The 12,896-nt window shown below is 36.8% G+C and overlaps 1 protein-coding gene across 1 annotated transcript; it reads right to left on the bottom strand.

Annotated features, from left to right (window-relative positions):
• Positions 1 to 375: 375 nt before the first annotated feature.
• Positions 376 to 12,657, bottom strand: LOC139950121 (uncharacterized). The gene is made up of 6 exons (XM_071948746.1): positions 12,640 to 12,657; positions 4,233 to 4,890; positions 3,632 to 3,667; positions 2,952 to 3,055; positions 2,067 to 2,137; positions 376 to 625 (listed from the first exon to the last, which is right to left on the bottom strand). Exons 1-6 carry the CDS (start codon positions 12,655 to 12,657, stop codon positions 376 to 378), a joined length of 1,137 nt encoding a protein of 378 aa, XP_071804847.1.
• Positions 12,658 to 12,896: the final 239 nt, after the last annotated feature.

Raw genomic sequence — 12,896 nt, 5'->3', positions numbered from 1 at the left:
AGTTGTGTAATCAAGCAAATACATGAAACGACGAACCTGTAAAAAACGGGCTTAATCAGCTTGGTTAGTTTGGGGAAAAAATGTGAAAAATGCACAAATTTCAGCATGTAAATACTTCGTCCTTAACGTTGGTTGTAACAACCAAAATCCGCAGTTGCGTTTTTTATTAAAGGTCTCTCAATAGCGGTGTTCTCGAATATAAAACTTTATTTCAGGAACTATTTCATATGAAACAATTATTCCAGTATGAACCTTAATATTAATTAACAAGCTTCCATGCTGAACTTTAAGCAGCGATGTTTTTTTAATACCAGTCCTGTGTCCATACCTTTAAAAGTTTATTTCCATTTGAGTGGGACCGTAATTCTTTTTTATTCATGCGAGACTTAGCATCATTTCGCCCTCGAAGTTACCAAACGAGTTACTCTTTGTAGCGTTGATAACGTAATCGATGACGTCATAGATGACGAGGGGTACACTTGGCGATGACGTAGTGGTGTCCGCTGTGGTGACAACCGTCTCGTTATAACCGGTCGGTAGGGTGTCATTCAGTTTTGGTAATTTGACGTATAACTTGAACTCTATACTGGGTCTCATCGTGGATTGACCGTCCATCGTCCACTGCCTGTTTGGAAAAAGATAAATAAAAAAATAATCATGAATCAAACAGCATAAGTATAACCTTGTCAAGTTTTAGAAGTGTCTTGGGGTGTCATGGCCGAGTGGTTTAGAGCATCGAATAAAGCTCTGGGCCCAATTCCATAAAGCTACTAAGCAGAAAAAATACTGCTGTACCATTTTTTTTTTTTTTTAGCAGCCAGAAATTGAGTGGGATACCGGGCACAACAATGTCAATTTAATTTAACTTTGGATTGTAACCTGTATCCTGCTGAGCAATTATTTTCTGTGCTAAACAGGCTTTATGAAATAGGGCCCTGGTTAATATTAATCGCCAATATAACATGCAAGTACATCCATATTTTTCTGTACATACACATGTGGACCCTGCTTGCAGACGACCGAAAGCTAGCTTTTTTTCAACATGTGTTTTAAAGGATTTGGGTACCTTTTCAAAATGTCCATAGATTTACATTAAACTTACAGGGTTTGAAGATAATGATAATGGAAAGCTTCCCTTCAAATATTACTTACGAGGTGCTGTCGTTTTTGAGAAATAAGTAAAACAATGTCATTAAAATATGTTTGTAAATGATTAAAATAATTTTCGTCTCATGAGACGAAAATTATTTCATGACATTGTTTTACTTATTTCCCCAAAACTACAGCACACGTAAAATTTTCAGGGAAGCTTTCTACTATCATTATCTTCAAACTGTGTAAGTTTAGTGTAAATCTTTGGATATTGTGTTTTTGTCCTACACAAATTACATAGACCCTAATTAGTTTGTGTCAGCTGCACACCACACCACCTCTGCCAAATCAAAACACAGCCATGTAAAGCTTATGTCGCTTCACGTTATAATATCCAAAGAAATCATTATATCAAATTATATCACTGGTTCTGAAAACTATAGTATTTACCTGTCTTTATCCTTGTGGATGGAGACAGGGGACCAGTCTATAGTGACTTCATTGCCAGTCCATAACACAAGCAAACAAGTCTAGTGAATTCATTGCCAGTCCATAACACAAGCAAACAAGTCCAGTGACTTCATTGTCAGTCCATAACACAAGCAAACAAGTCCAGTGACTTCATTGCTAGTCCATAACACAAGCAAACAAGTCTAGTGACTTCATTGCCAGTCCATAACACAAGCAAACAAGTCCAGTGACTTCATTGCCAGTCCATAACACAAGCAAACAAGTCCAGTGACTTCATTGCCAGTCCATAACACAAGCAAACAAGTCTAGTGACTTCATTGCCAGTCCATAACACAAGCAAACAAGTCCAGTGACTTCATTGCAAGTCCATAACACAAGCAAACAAGTCCAGTGACTTCATTGCCAGTCCATAACACAAGAAAACAAGTCCATTGACGTCATTGCCAGTCCATAACACAAGCAAACAAGACACAACAACTTAGAGCTTTATTAATAAGACTTACCCTATATCTGAGATAGTGGTCTTATTATAGTAGTCTTTGAAATCCAAGCTGATTTCAAACGTATCATTCATCTGTGGAGAATACCAAATATTTTGTCACGCTTAATTAAAGTAAAAAAGCAGATTTAACTTCGACCAAAATATATATCAGGCATTTAGCCCTTTCTGTGGGTGTGGTGGATACCGTTTAGTCCAATGCACTGTTTGCTTTTGGGGTATAAAGACACCCTACCAAAACCAACGCCTGTCAGATAATATATAAATAAACAGAGTGAAGCAGCCGTTTTCACGAATTGTAGGCAACTGCGTAAGTCCACTTGTGCAACGTTGATGGCGAAAAAAAAAATCGGCTGCTGAAGCGTGAAGCTATCTTGTAATTGGTGCAGGATTTGGATCAATTTTACAACCTCTTTCCCTCAGTTGGTCTGTAGCTAGCCTTTGTCTGTTTTACATAATTCTCATGGTAATTGTGGCATCAGTGTGTCCGACCTGGTTTCTGAGAATGTAGAGTCATTCCAATAGCTTTTGTTCAATGTTTTATCTTTTTGGAGCTCCTTGCCTGGTGCATGGTGATTTTTCCGTTCACTATTCTCCTGCAACCGGCCTTGATGACCAATATTGAGTTCAAATGTTCACAGATTGGTATTGGTACGCATATGTATGTTGGGATACACCAAGTGATAATACTGGCAGAATACTGGTCTATGAGACATACCAAATGTGTCCACCCGTCGATTTCACCAACTACGAACTAATCTTACTAAACTTAAGTTCCGTAACGTTAGGACGCATGTTAACCCTTCTTAAGTTAGGACGGGTTATCCTCGAGATAGGATTAATCCTACAGCGTTTCGTAGAAATCGGTTGGAGTACCTTTAAGACTTACCGTTTGAATGAAAAGTCCCGAGAGTTGGCGATACTCTGAGGAGTCCTTATTGCTGTACGTGTTGTTGTCGAGCATGTTGGTGATGTTAAACTCGCCATGTAATTCTGTGAAACGGACAAAGGATAATCAGAAAAACTGTTAGTATTGGGACAATATTTGTCTAGACTAGATTACTTGAATTCGCTATGGAAAGGAATCAAAAAGAAATACGTAAATCGTCTCTAGAAACTTCAGAATAAAGTAGCCAGACTCATCTCCAAGGCAGGTCGTCATGACAACATCCCAACAACACTTGGCTTCACTAGCTGCCTATCACAAACAGAACCGATCCCCACCAAAAAACAACAACAACAAAACAAACTTGGCAGTATTACCGTTTCAATATGTTATTTTTGCATTGGGATAAAGAATGCATTTTGCCGATTTTGTAAATTCTTTTTGGCATTCTGTAAAACAAATCTTTGCTAATTGTTTTTGTTGCTGATGCTGCTGCATATGTTGTTCTAGCAAAAAGACAATGTTGCTGTTGTTGTTTTTGTTATTATTAATGCTATTGTTGTTGGTGTTGTTTTTGCTGTTTTTGCTGCTGTTGTTGTTGTTGATGTTGTTGCTGTTGTTGTTGTTGTTGAATGTTGTTGTAGTTGTTTTTGTTCCTGTGTTAGTTTTACAATTTTACATACCCTTTAAGTTGGGATCACTCAACACTTCTTCGTCCCCTGCGTGTAAAAAGAAAAGGGAAACACTTCAGTCACATGTAAACTTCATAATTTTATGAAGGTATGTGGGATGACGTTTTATATACAAGGACACAACTAAACCTCATAGTTCGGATCCGTGGGGTTCTGTCCTGCTTTTGCTAAAAAAATTCCCTGATCAAATTCGCTCAGTATTAATTGAGGTTTTCAATGAAACATCTCAAAACTTTCTTTTCAATGGTTGATTGCTAATGATAAACTGTCTTTCTATTATTAGCGCATTTATGTAGAGCAAACACTGGAGTGTGACACGATTGTTTCTTTTACACAAATATACCGCACACATGTCAAAGTGACACTAAGTTTTGGAAAAGCATTTTACATTTGTGTTTTTTTTTTTTTTTTTTTTTTTTTTTTTAAGATACCAGAGCTTTACAAGATTCACCTCTATTATTATTATCATTAAATCCTATGGTAGCAAAGCTGATTCTGTGTAAAATAATGTTTGGAATCCAACAAAGTGTAACATGTGATGGACAGCAAGAAAAGAAAAAAAACCCCAAAAACTCATTATTTGTTACAATACCTTGCAGTATGACCATCCCAATGACCACAAAGACTACGATGATTGACGTACTCATGATGACCAGCATCGCCTTACAGTGCACCGATGAGATGGCTCTATTATGGCCACCAGCCACGGGTCGTATGTACTCCGCTGGCTCCACATCATTCTTGAATCTTGGAGCCTGGGAGGAACCGCCTTTCTTCTTGATGGTGACTGGGTCCTCATCGGGGCTGGCACTCCGGACACTCAGTGACTGCATGGACGAGGCTGGGGACGGGGCCAGGGGAGGTTTCTCCGGGGTCAGGGGAGGTTTCTCTGGGGTCAGGGGAGGTTTATCCGGGGCGGCTTCTTTCTCATTTTCGTTTGCGTCAACTTCAGCGACATCGGCGTTTTCGGGAGGCTGAGGGGTGACTATGATAGAACGGGTGCCTGGTCTGGGATGCTCCTCGCCGTCTTCGGGGCTGTTTTCCACGGGCGGTGTTTCTTTTTCGATGCTCGGTGAACCCCGTACCCTTTCTTCTTCGGGGATGTCTTTTGGGTCGTCGTTTTCGATTGAGATTTCTTCACCGAGTTCTATCTCTTCTGTTATTTCTGATTGTCCGGTGATGGACGGTGAGGGAGGTATTTCGGGGCTGGTGGGCGTGGGGATTTCCTCCAGTGCGATGTAGTCATGTTGCTGTAATGGAAATGAATACAACACTTTGATTTATTTGATTAAAGACACTGGACACTATTGGTAATTGTCAAAGACCAGTCTTCTCACTTGGTGTATCTCAACATATGCATACAAAAACAAACCCGTGAAAACTTGAGATCAAGTGGTTATTGACGTTGCGAGATAATAATGAAAGAAAAAACACTCTCGTCACTTAAAGTTGCGTGCTTTCAGATGCGTGATTTCGAGACCTCAACATCTAATCCTGAGGTTTCGAAATCAAATTCCAGAAAAATTACTTCTTTCTCAAAAACTACGTTTAACTTAAAGGGAGTTGTTCCTCACAATGTTTTATACTATCAATCTCTCCCCATTATGAATACCAACAGTGTCCATTGCCTGCACTTGAACTAAATACATGAATTTAGCACGTCATCTCCATCGATATGTGTTTTGTATTTTTGATTCGTCGGTTTTCCTAGTATTGTCCTACCCGCCATCACCTTTGTTTCTTATAATCACGGCATTCCCGGCATTTACTTTGTGTTAAGTACTTTTGGAATGCCAGGTATGCATCGGGTGGTAACATGATGGGCGCTGGCTGCTTAGCAGTTTCGTGTTGCGGGGACCTCTCGGTCATTCATGTTCCAGTTTCCGTTCAGTTCAGTTCGAGCTTTTTGGGGGGTGCTGTTCCTGTTAATTTTTCGTGATCAACTCCCGTGAGTGATATTGTCCTATTAAACGGTGTTAGTTATAATGATAAGACTTTCCTTATGTAACCTTATCTTTATCTTTGGTGCATTCGGCACGGCACCGTTATATTGATGTCTTTGTTATTTTAATCACTGTTTATTTTATTTATTTATTTTAAATCTTGAGACATACACAATAGTTACAAGTTGTACAGGGGCTGTCAAGGTTAAAACAAAAGTATAAAAACTGTCATCAAAAGATGTGTAAAACCAGACCCCTGTCAACGACAAAAATATAATTATACAAATAACAAGAATATGAGGCAACTCCCTCGCTGTCCCCTGTACGGCTCACGGCTTCTGGAGTTAGTCTCTCGTATGATTCACTTTACTGCTAAACATTGTCTTCAGTATATATTATAATGCTTAGAATAGTGTTGGTGTGAAATTTCTCATTGCTTCGTATTATATTCACTGCTGGTTTATGTACTGTCTATACAGCACCGCAGAATGCCCAGTAAATCACAGAGTGATGCCCATGTGTATGTATGGAGTGAAAAGTTCCCCCTGTAACGATTGTAAGTTTATTATACTAGTAAATTCGTTGTTGGGATTTTAATACTGGATTTAAGTGTTTAATGTTTTGGTATCAACTAACTGCAATGGTCAATACACATTTTATCAATGAGTCAAAACACATAGTTAGTATTAACAACACTTTAATTGGTCATTGCAAACGAATAGTTAGTCCAGAACTTTTTCAAATATTAAAGTCAAAATTTCTTTAATTTTCTATAGCATGCCGTGTATACATGCGACATAACAATCATGTTTAAATAGTTTGGATACTTTCTGCAGAACACAAAACACAATGTCCACAGATTTACATCAAACCCACACAGCGTGAAAATAATGATGGTAGAAAGCTTCCCTGAAAATATATAGTGCTATAGTTTTTGAGAAATTAGTAAAACAAGTCACGAACACTAACTCTTGTCTCCAAAGACGAACCTTGTTTCAGTTTGTAAAACGTATTGTCGTGAAATTGTACACTCTTTCGGTCAAAATTGACCCGGATTTCGGGTCCAATGGGACCCGACCATTACTGGATCAGATTAACCCCGAAAGTCTGGGCCACAGATTCAGGATTATACTGACCCGGGATTGTAAAAAGAGTGTTGTTAAAGGTCAAGTCCCTTCTTGTAAACGGTATCATCTCTGATTTTTTTTCCAAATTCAATTCAATTCAGTTAAATTCAATTCAACTCAATTTGTTATAAACACCACGTTAAAAACAAAAGAATTTCCTACCAGTGTGAATCACCGATTTTTTTTTAATAAATAGAAAGTACACGTGTACAAATATAAACGGGACAAAACACACAGAGACAAAGATATTTACAACCATCCACAAAAATACAAGGGAGAAACAAAACAAAAATCCCCAAAACCAAAACCAGTGTAGATGAACAATAATTACATGAGATGTACGTCATTAATTAGTGATAATCAATCTGTATAATACACGCTTAGTCTTTCCCTAATGTTGTACATATCCCATACTCGTCTATACATAATTATCCGGGCTCTTGTTCTACGTTATTTACGCAATTAAAGAACCTCTGTTGGAGGGGGCGCACACGAATAATATGATAACAAATATTTGCATAACATTTACAATTGGCAATACGAGTGTCCGTATAAGGCAGACGCATCTAATGTCATCAGGGCACATTTATTTTAGATCCACAACCTTCGGTTGGCAACACTCGGGCTTTGAGATGCTGGAACAGAAATGTCTATAAGGATAATTTTTGCATGTTGGAGTGGTGAAAAAGTAACATTGAAAGCTCTTATCTGAAATGAAGTCATATCCGAGAACACTTCTTATTTTTTTATTTTTTTATTTTTTTTTTACTTTTAGAAAAAAAAAACACATCAAAAAGACAATGTGTTAATTAACATGCTGACAATTTTGCGTGGTTTTGCACCATTTCTCCTGATTTAGAGAAACAATTGGGCCTAAATTAATTGTCTCTGAATTTTTTTTTATGTGAATGGATGGTCATAAAATAAGTAAACACTGTCTGTGACTATTGTTTTTCAACTACAATCCAATTAAATTAAATTCAATTCCATTTAATTCAATTCAATTCAATTCACTTTTTTGTTCATGTGACAATGACACATTAAACATACAGTTGAAACAAATAACAATAAGTATGAAAAGATGGATGCAATTAATTTTAACAATAAAATTTATAGAAATTTTAAAGATAATATCGAGTTTAATTAACATGCTGGTCAATATGCGGTGAAAGACAAGGATTAAATGGAAAGATTAAATATTCAGACAAAAGAATGTTACTCGTTTGACATAATTATTTGCTCGTTCCTATACACACGAGACTTGTACAGTCTATATATTGCAGCTAATTATATAACATGAAATGGTTTGAATGAATTAGGGAAATATGAGTATTATTTTAAACTGAAATAACATGTTTCTGAAATTGACTGGAAAAAATATATACTTATTTCCCCCACCCAAAATTTAGGGAAGAGCAGAACTAAAATCGATATATCCACGTAGCACACCAAGCACCAAATAGAGACCCATGAAAAAGTGGTCAATATTTACGCATTGCCATGGTTACCAAGCAGCATTACAAAGCAGAGGGTTCAGGGCTATGTTGACGTCATGATATCCATTATTTTGTGGTGATCAAAAAAACCTTCACTAAAATTATTGACTGAATACAAAAGAGGCGTTTTTTATATCTCGTTTAAGACAAAAGAGGTTAATTAAGCATGACAAACTAGATCGATCAACAACAAAAACAAAAGGTATAAAAAAGGTCGAAGGAAAAAATAAAAAAGGTGTTGTTTACGAAGTGCCAGATTCTTTGCATTTTCTTAGGACCGTTTCCATACAAAATTAAAACAAAATTGCCACCGTACACTTTCACAATTAAATGTCTAAAAGGGAAACTTACATCTCAAAGTTTGTGTAGCTCTTAGTGTTGCTGTTGTTGCTTTTGTGTGGTAAGTATTTTACGTTAAACATTAAAACGAAATTAACATCCTACGTTTTTTATCAACATTTAATATCTAAACAGGACGTAACGTCTCAAAGCTTATTATACCGGTACCCGCAGCCAAAACATGGGACTCGAACTGCCTCTAGCTTTCTCAGTAGTCTAGTTGGTAAGACACTGCTCTAGAATTGCAAGGGTCGTGGGTTCGAACGCCTCTCGAGTAATAATGCCTGTGATATTGTTTTCACAGGACACGGGAAAGTACTGAGTGTACACTGCTAACACACATGGGCGTATGGGTAAAACCCAAAATTAATAGTCTCCAAGCTTGTTCAGCTTTTAGCCCTTTTTAGTTGATGTTTGGTAAGTAATCTACATTCAACATCAAAACGAAAATCCATCTAACGAATGTTATTAACATTTAATATCTCAAAAATTGTATAGATTTTAGCTTGTTGCATTTGTTGTTTTTGTGTGATAAGCATTATACATTCAACCATAAACAGAAATTGTCATCTACGATTTTTTTAATCAAAATTTAATAAATATAATGGGGGGGGGGGGGGGCACATAACGTCTGAAATCTTCTTCAGAGTTTAGCTTGCTGTTGTTGATTTTGATTGGTAAGTTATCTACATTCAAATTCACCTTAACAATTTGCATTAAAGATTAATATCTAAAAATGGGAGACATGCCTCTCAAAGCTGGTACAGCTTTGAGCTTTTTGCATTTTTTTTTTGCTGTGTTTGGCTAGTACTTTACATTATTGATGAGAATTGTAGCGTGTCGCCAGGAGAAGCCGCTTGATGCTAATGTCACTTTGTTGGTGAAAGTTAATGGCGTGGTCTTGTCACTCTTATTTAAAACGAAACCAGCAGAATATTACTAGTAACAAACCTGAGGTAATGCTTTTCAAAATCACGTTGTGACAGGTGCATGCGCGTTCTTTCTTTAAAGCCATTGGACCCTTTCGGTTCAGACAAAAATAAAAAAGTTCACAGATTTACAAATAACTTACAGGGTTTACAGAAGGCAATGGTGAAAGACTTCTCTTGAAATATTAGTCCATGAAATGCTTTACTTTTTGAGAAAACAGCAAAACAATATAAATTCTCGTTAAACGAGAATTACGGATTTATTTGAAACACATGTCATGACACGGCGAAACGCGCGGAAACAAGGGTGGGTTTTTCCGTTATTTTCTCCCGACTCCGATGACCGATTGAGCCCAATTTTTCACAGGTTTGTTATTTGATATAGGAGTTGTGATACACGAAGTGTGGGCTTTGGAAAATGCTGTTTACCAAAAGGGTCCAATGGCTTTAAAACAAAATCGGACGTCGATTTTACAAAGGGGTTCTAACAATTTTAGACCAAAAGTAGCATCCTCGAGCAAAGTTATATTATTTCAATCAACAAATTTAAATTATTTGTATTTATGAAACAATCTAAAATCCCATTTAAACGGATTTAAAGGAACACGATGCCTTGGATCGGACGAGTTGGTCTATAAAAAGCGTTTGAAACCGTTTGTTATGAAATGCATATGAAAGAATTAGAAAGATGTTTTAAAAGTAGAATATAATGATCCACACAAGTATCACTCAAAGTTGCACGGTTTTCCTTTTACTTTGCGAGCTAACACGGTCGGCCATTTATGGGAGTCAAAAATTTGACTCCCATAAATGGCCGACCGTGTTTGTCGACGAGGTAAAAGGAAAACCACGCATTTTCGAGGCATATTTGTGTAGACCATTGTATTCTACTTTTACAACATCTTTCTAACCATAACAATTTTATAACAAACGGTCACAGGACGCTTTTCAAAGACCAACTCGACCGATCCAAGGCAACGTGTTCCTTTAAAGATTAAGTGGAGGAGTTCATAAATTGCACCAATCCCAAGAGTATTAACTTTTACGTCTAAATTATTGTCAAAATCGTTTAATAGGTTGTCGTAGTACGGTTAGTTAATTCGATTGCCGCGATCCAAATAAGCGAACAATTTGGGACATACATATTAAGATTTAGGACACACACGATTTAGGACACTATTGGTAATTACTCAAAGTAATTATTAGCATAAAACCTTTAAACGAGTAATGGAAAAATGTTGACGGTTTAAAACTTTGTGAGAAACAGCTCCCTTTGAAGTGCCATAGTTTTCGAGAAAGAACTAATTTTCCACGAATTTGATTTCGAGACCGCAGATTTAGAACTTGAGGTCTCGAAATCAACAATCTAACACACACAACTTCGTATGACAAGGGTGTTTTCTTATTTCATTATTATCTCGCAACTTCGACGACCAATTGAGCTCAAATTGTCACAGTTTTTTTTTTATTTTGAGCACATGTTGAGATACACCACCTTTGACAAGTTTCCACTGTCTAAAATGACATACACAATAATTTAGACGCGCAAGATTTGGAAAACACATGAGATTCGGGACTAAGATTTAGCACATGAAATTCAAGACACGAGATTTATGACACATATGGGATTTAGGACACACGTTGAATTTAGAACAAGTGATATACGACACATTAGTGTTTACGCCACCGCTTTCGCCTCCTCTCTTTTTAATTGACATGTCATGCTTCACTTATTTCCTTCCACTATTGTATTATGAAATGCTCCAATTACCTGACAACGCGTACAAAAATTCTCGTCAACGAAAAAAAGAAAAAAAAAAAAAATGTTGTAGAATCATCAAAATTTGATTGTTTTTCCCCACAGGTTGTTTGGACAGTATGTATGGTTTAGATTAAAATATGGGAGTTAAACCAATGATGAAATACTCATTCATACACTGCTTCATCGTAGACAGTTTCATCAATCCATTTCACCGCACAAATCAATGTTTCTTTCTGTCTGGTCGTTTCAATTCTCAAGATCAATAGCGATGAAAACAATTTCACTAAGGAACTTACAGATTGCCTTTCTATTTATAAATTTATACAAATTGGAGTCGCCTCTAAATAAGAAACGACTCAATTAAAACACAAATTCCCAGATTAAAATGACCTTTTTTTAGGACGTCGTCACAGCACCGCTATCCTAAAGGGCCTTGTTAAACGACGCAGTTTGTACAGGCAACTTTGAGGCAACCAACTACAGTGAATGTTGTACGAGACCACTTTGATACCACATGAGTAATTAAAACAAAACATGTCTTAAGATCGCTAAGAATGGATAAAACTGGTTTCCTGTACATTGTCTCATATGACATGGCCCTTATGAGGCAAACCGATCATGAAACATAATGGAAAACGAACAGATTGATACGCGCGGCGCACGGTATTAGCCAATGAACAACCTCGTGTTGACCTTTAAGCGAGGGCGCCCTACTCAAATGACGTCATAAGCTTAAGGTCAGAACCTTATCCCCTCTTGCCCAAGCGAAATTGAAAAATAATATATATCTTTAAAAGAGCTTATTTTGAATGAGAAATGATCTCCAATGTTTTATACTATCAACAATTACTGTCCTTTGCTCGTTACCGAATAAGTTGTAAAGCTAGCAAACATTTTGAGTAATTACCAATAGTGCCCAGTGCCTTTAAAGTGTAAAAACCTCAAATTTGTTTGTATATAAAGACAGGTTGCAAACAGTATTTCAACTGTCTGAGAAAAACATAAAACATTTCAGCAAATAATACATTTTTGAAAATGTTACATTAGTTAGTATGTCGAAGAGCGAGATAATAAAAGAAAAAACGCCCTTGTCACATGAATTTGTGTGCTTTCAGCAGAAGCTTGATTTCGGTACCACAAAATCTAATTCTGAGGTATCGAAACCAAATTCAACTTAAACCAAATTTAAACCAAAACTTTTAACCAAAACTTAAACCAAACTTTTCAAATCCTACTTAAACCAAATTCAAATATTTTAGTGGAAAATTAATTCTTCCTATAGAAAACTGCGTTAATTCAGAAGAAGCCGTTTCCACAATGTTTTATACTACCAACAGCTGTCCATTGCTTGTTACCAATTGTAAGTACGAAAAAACTATAATATTTGCTAATGGCCGACTTACCTCCTTATCTTCTTCCATTGTCTTTGAGCAGAGCTGTGTTCTCAGCTTGAAACAAAAGAGCAACACAGGTATCCTTTCTGATCACAAGCCTTGTAAAATGCTCACCATTGTACCACTCCAGCACACAACGAATTCTTTTCTATTCAGTTGCAACCTTTCACCAGTTTGTTGCTACGATGTCCAACAAGTAAAAAATCGCTTCCAATTGTGTTCACTTTCGTGATGCTAAAAAACAACAATCGTGTAATAAAATCATA

The sequence above is a fragment of the Asterias amurensis genome, chromosome 17 (assembly GCF_032118995.1).
Source record: "Asterias amurensis chromosome 17, ASM3211899v1".
NCBI classification, from domain to species: Eukaryota; Metazoa; Echinodermata; class Asteroidea; order Forcipulatida; family Asteriidae; genus Asterias; species Asterias amurensis.
The sequence above is the reverse complement of the archived record's forward strand: the minus strand, read 5'-3'. Positions and strand labels throughout refer to the sequence as shown.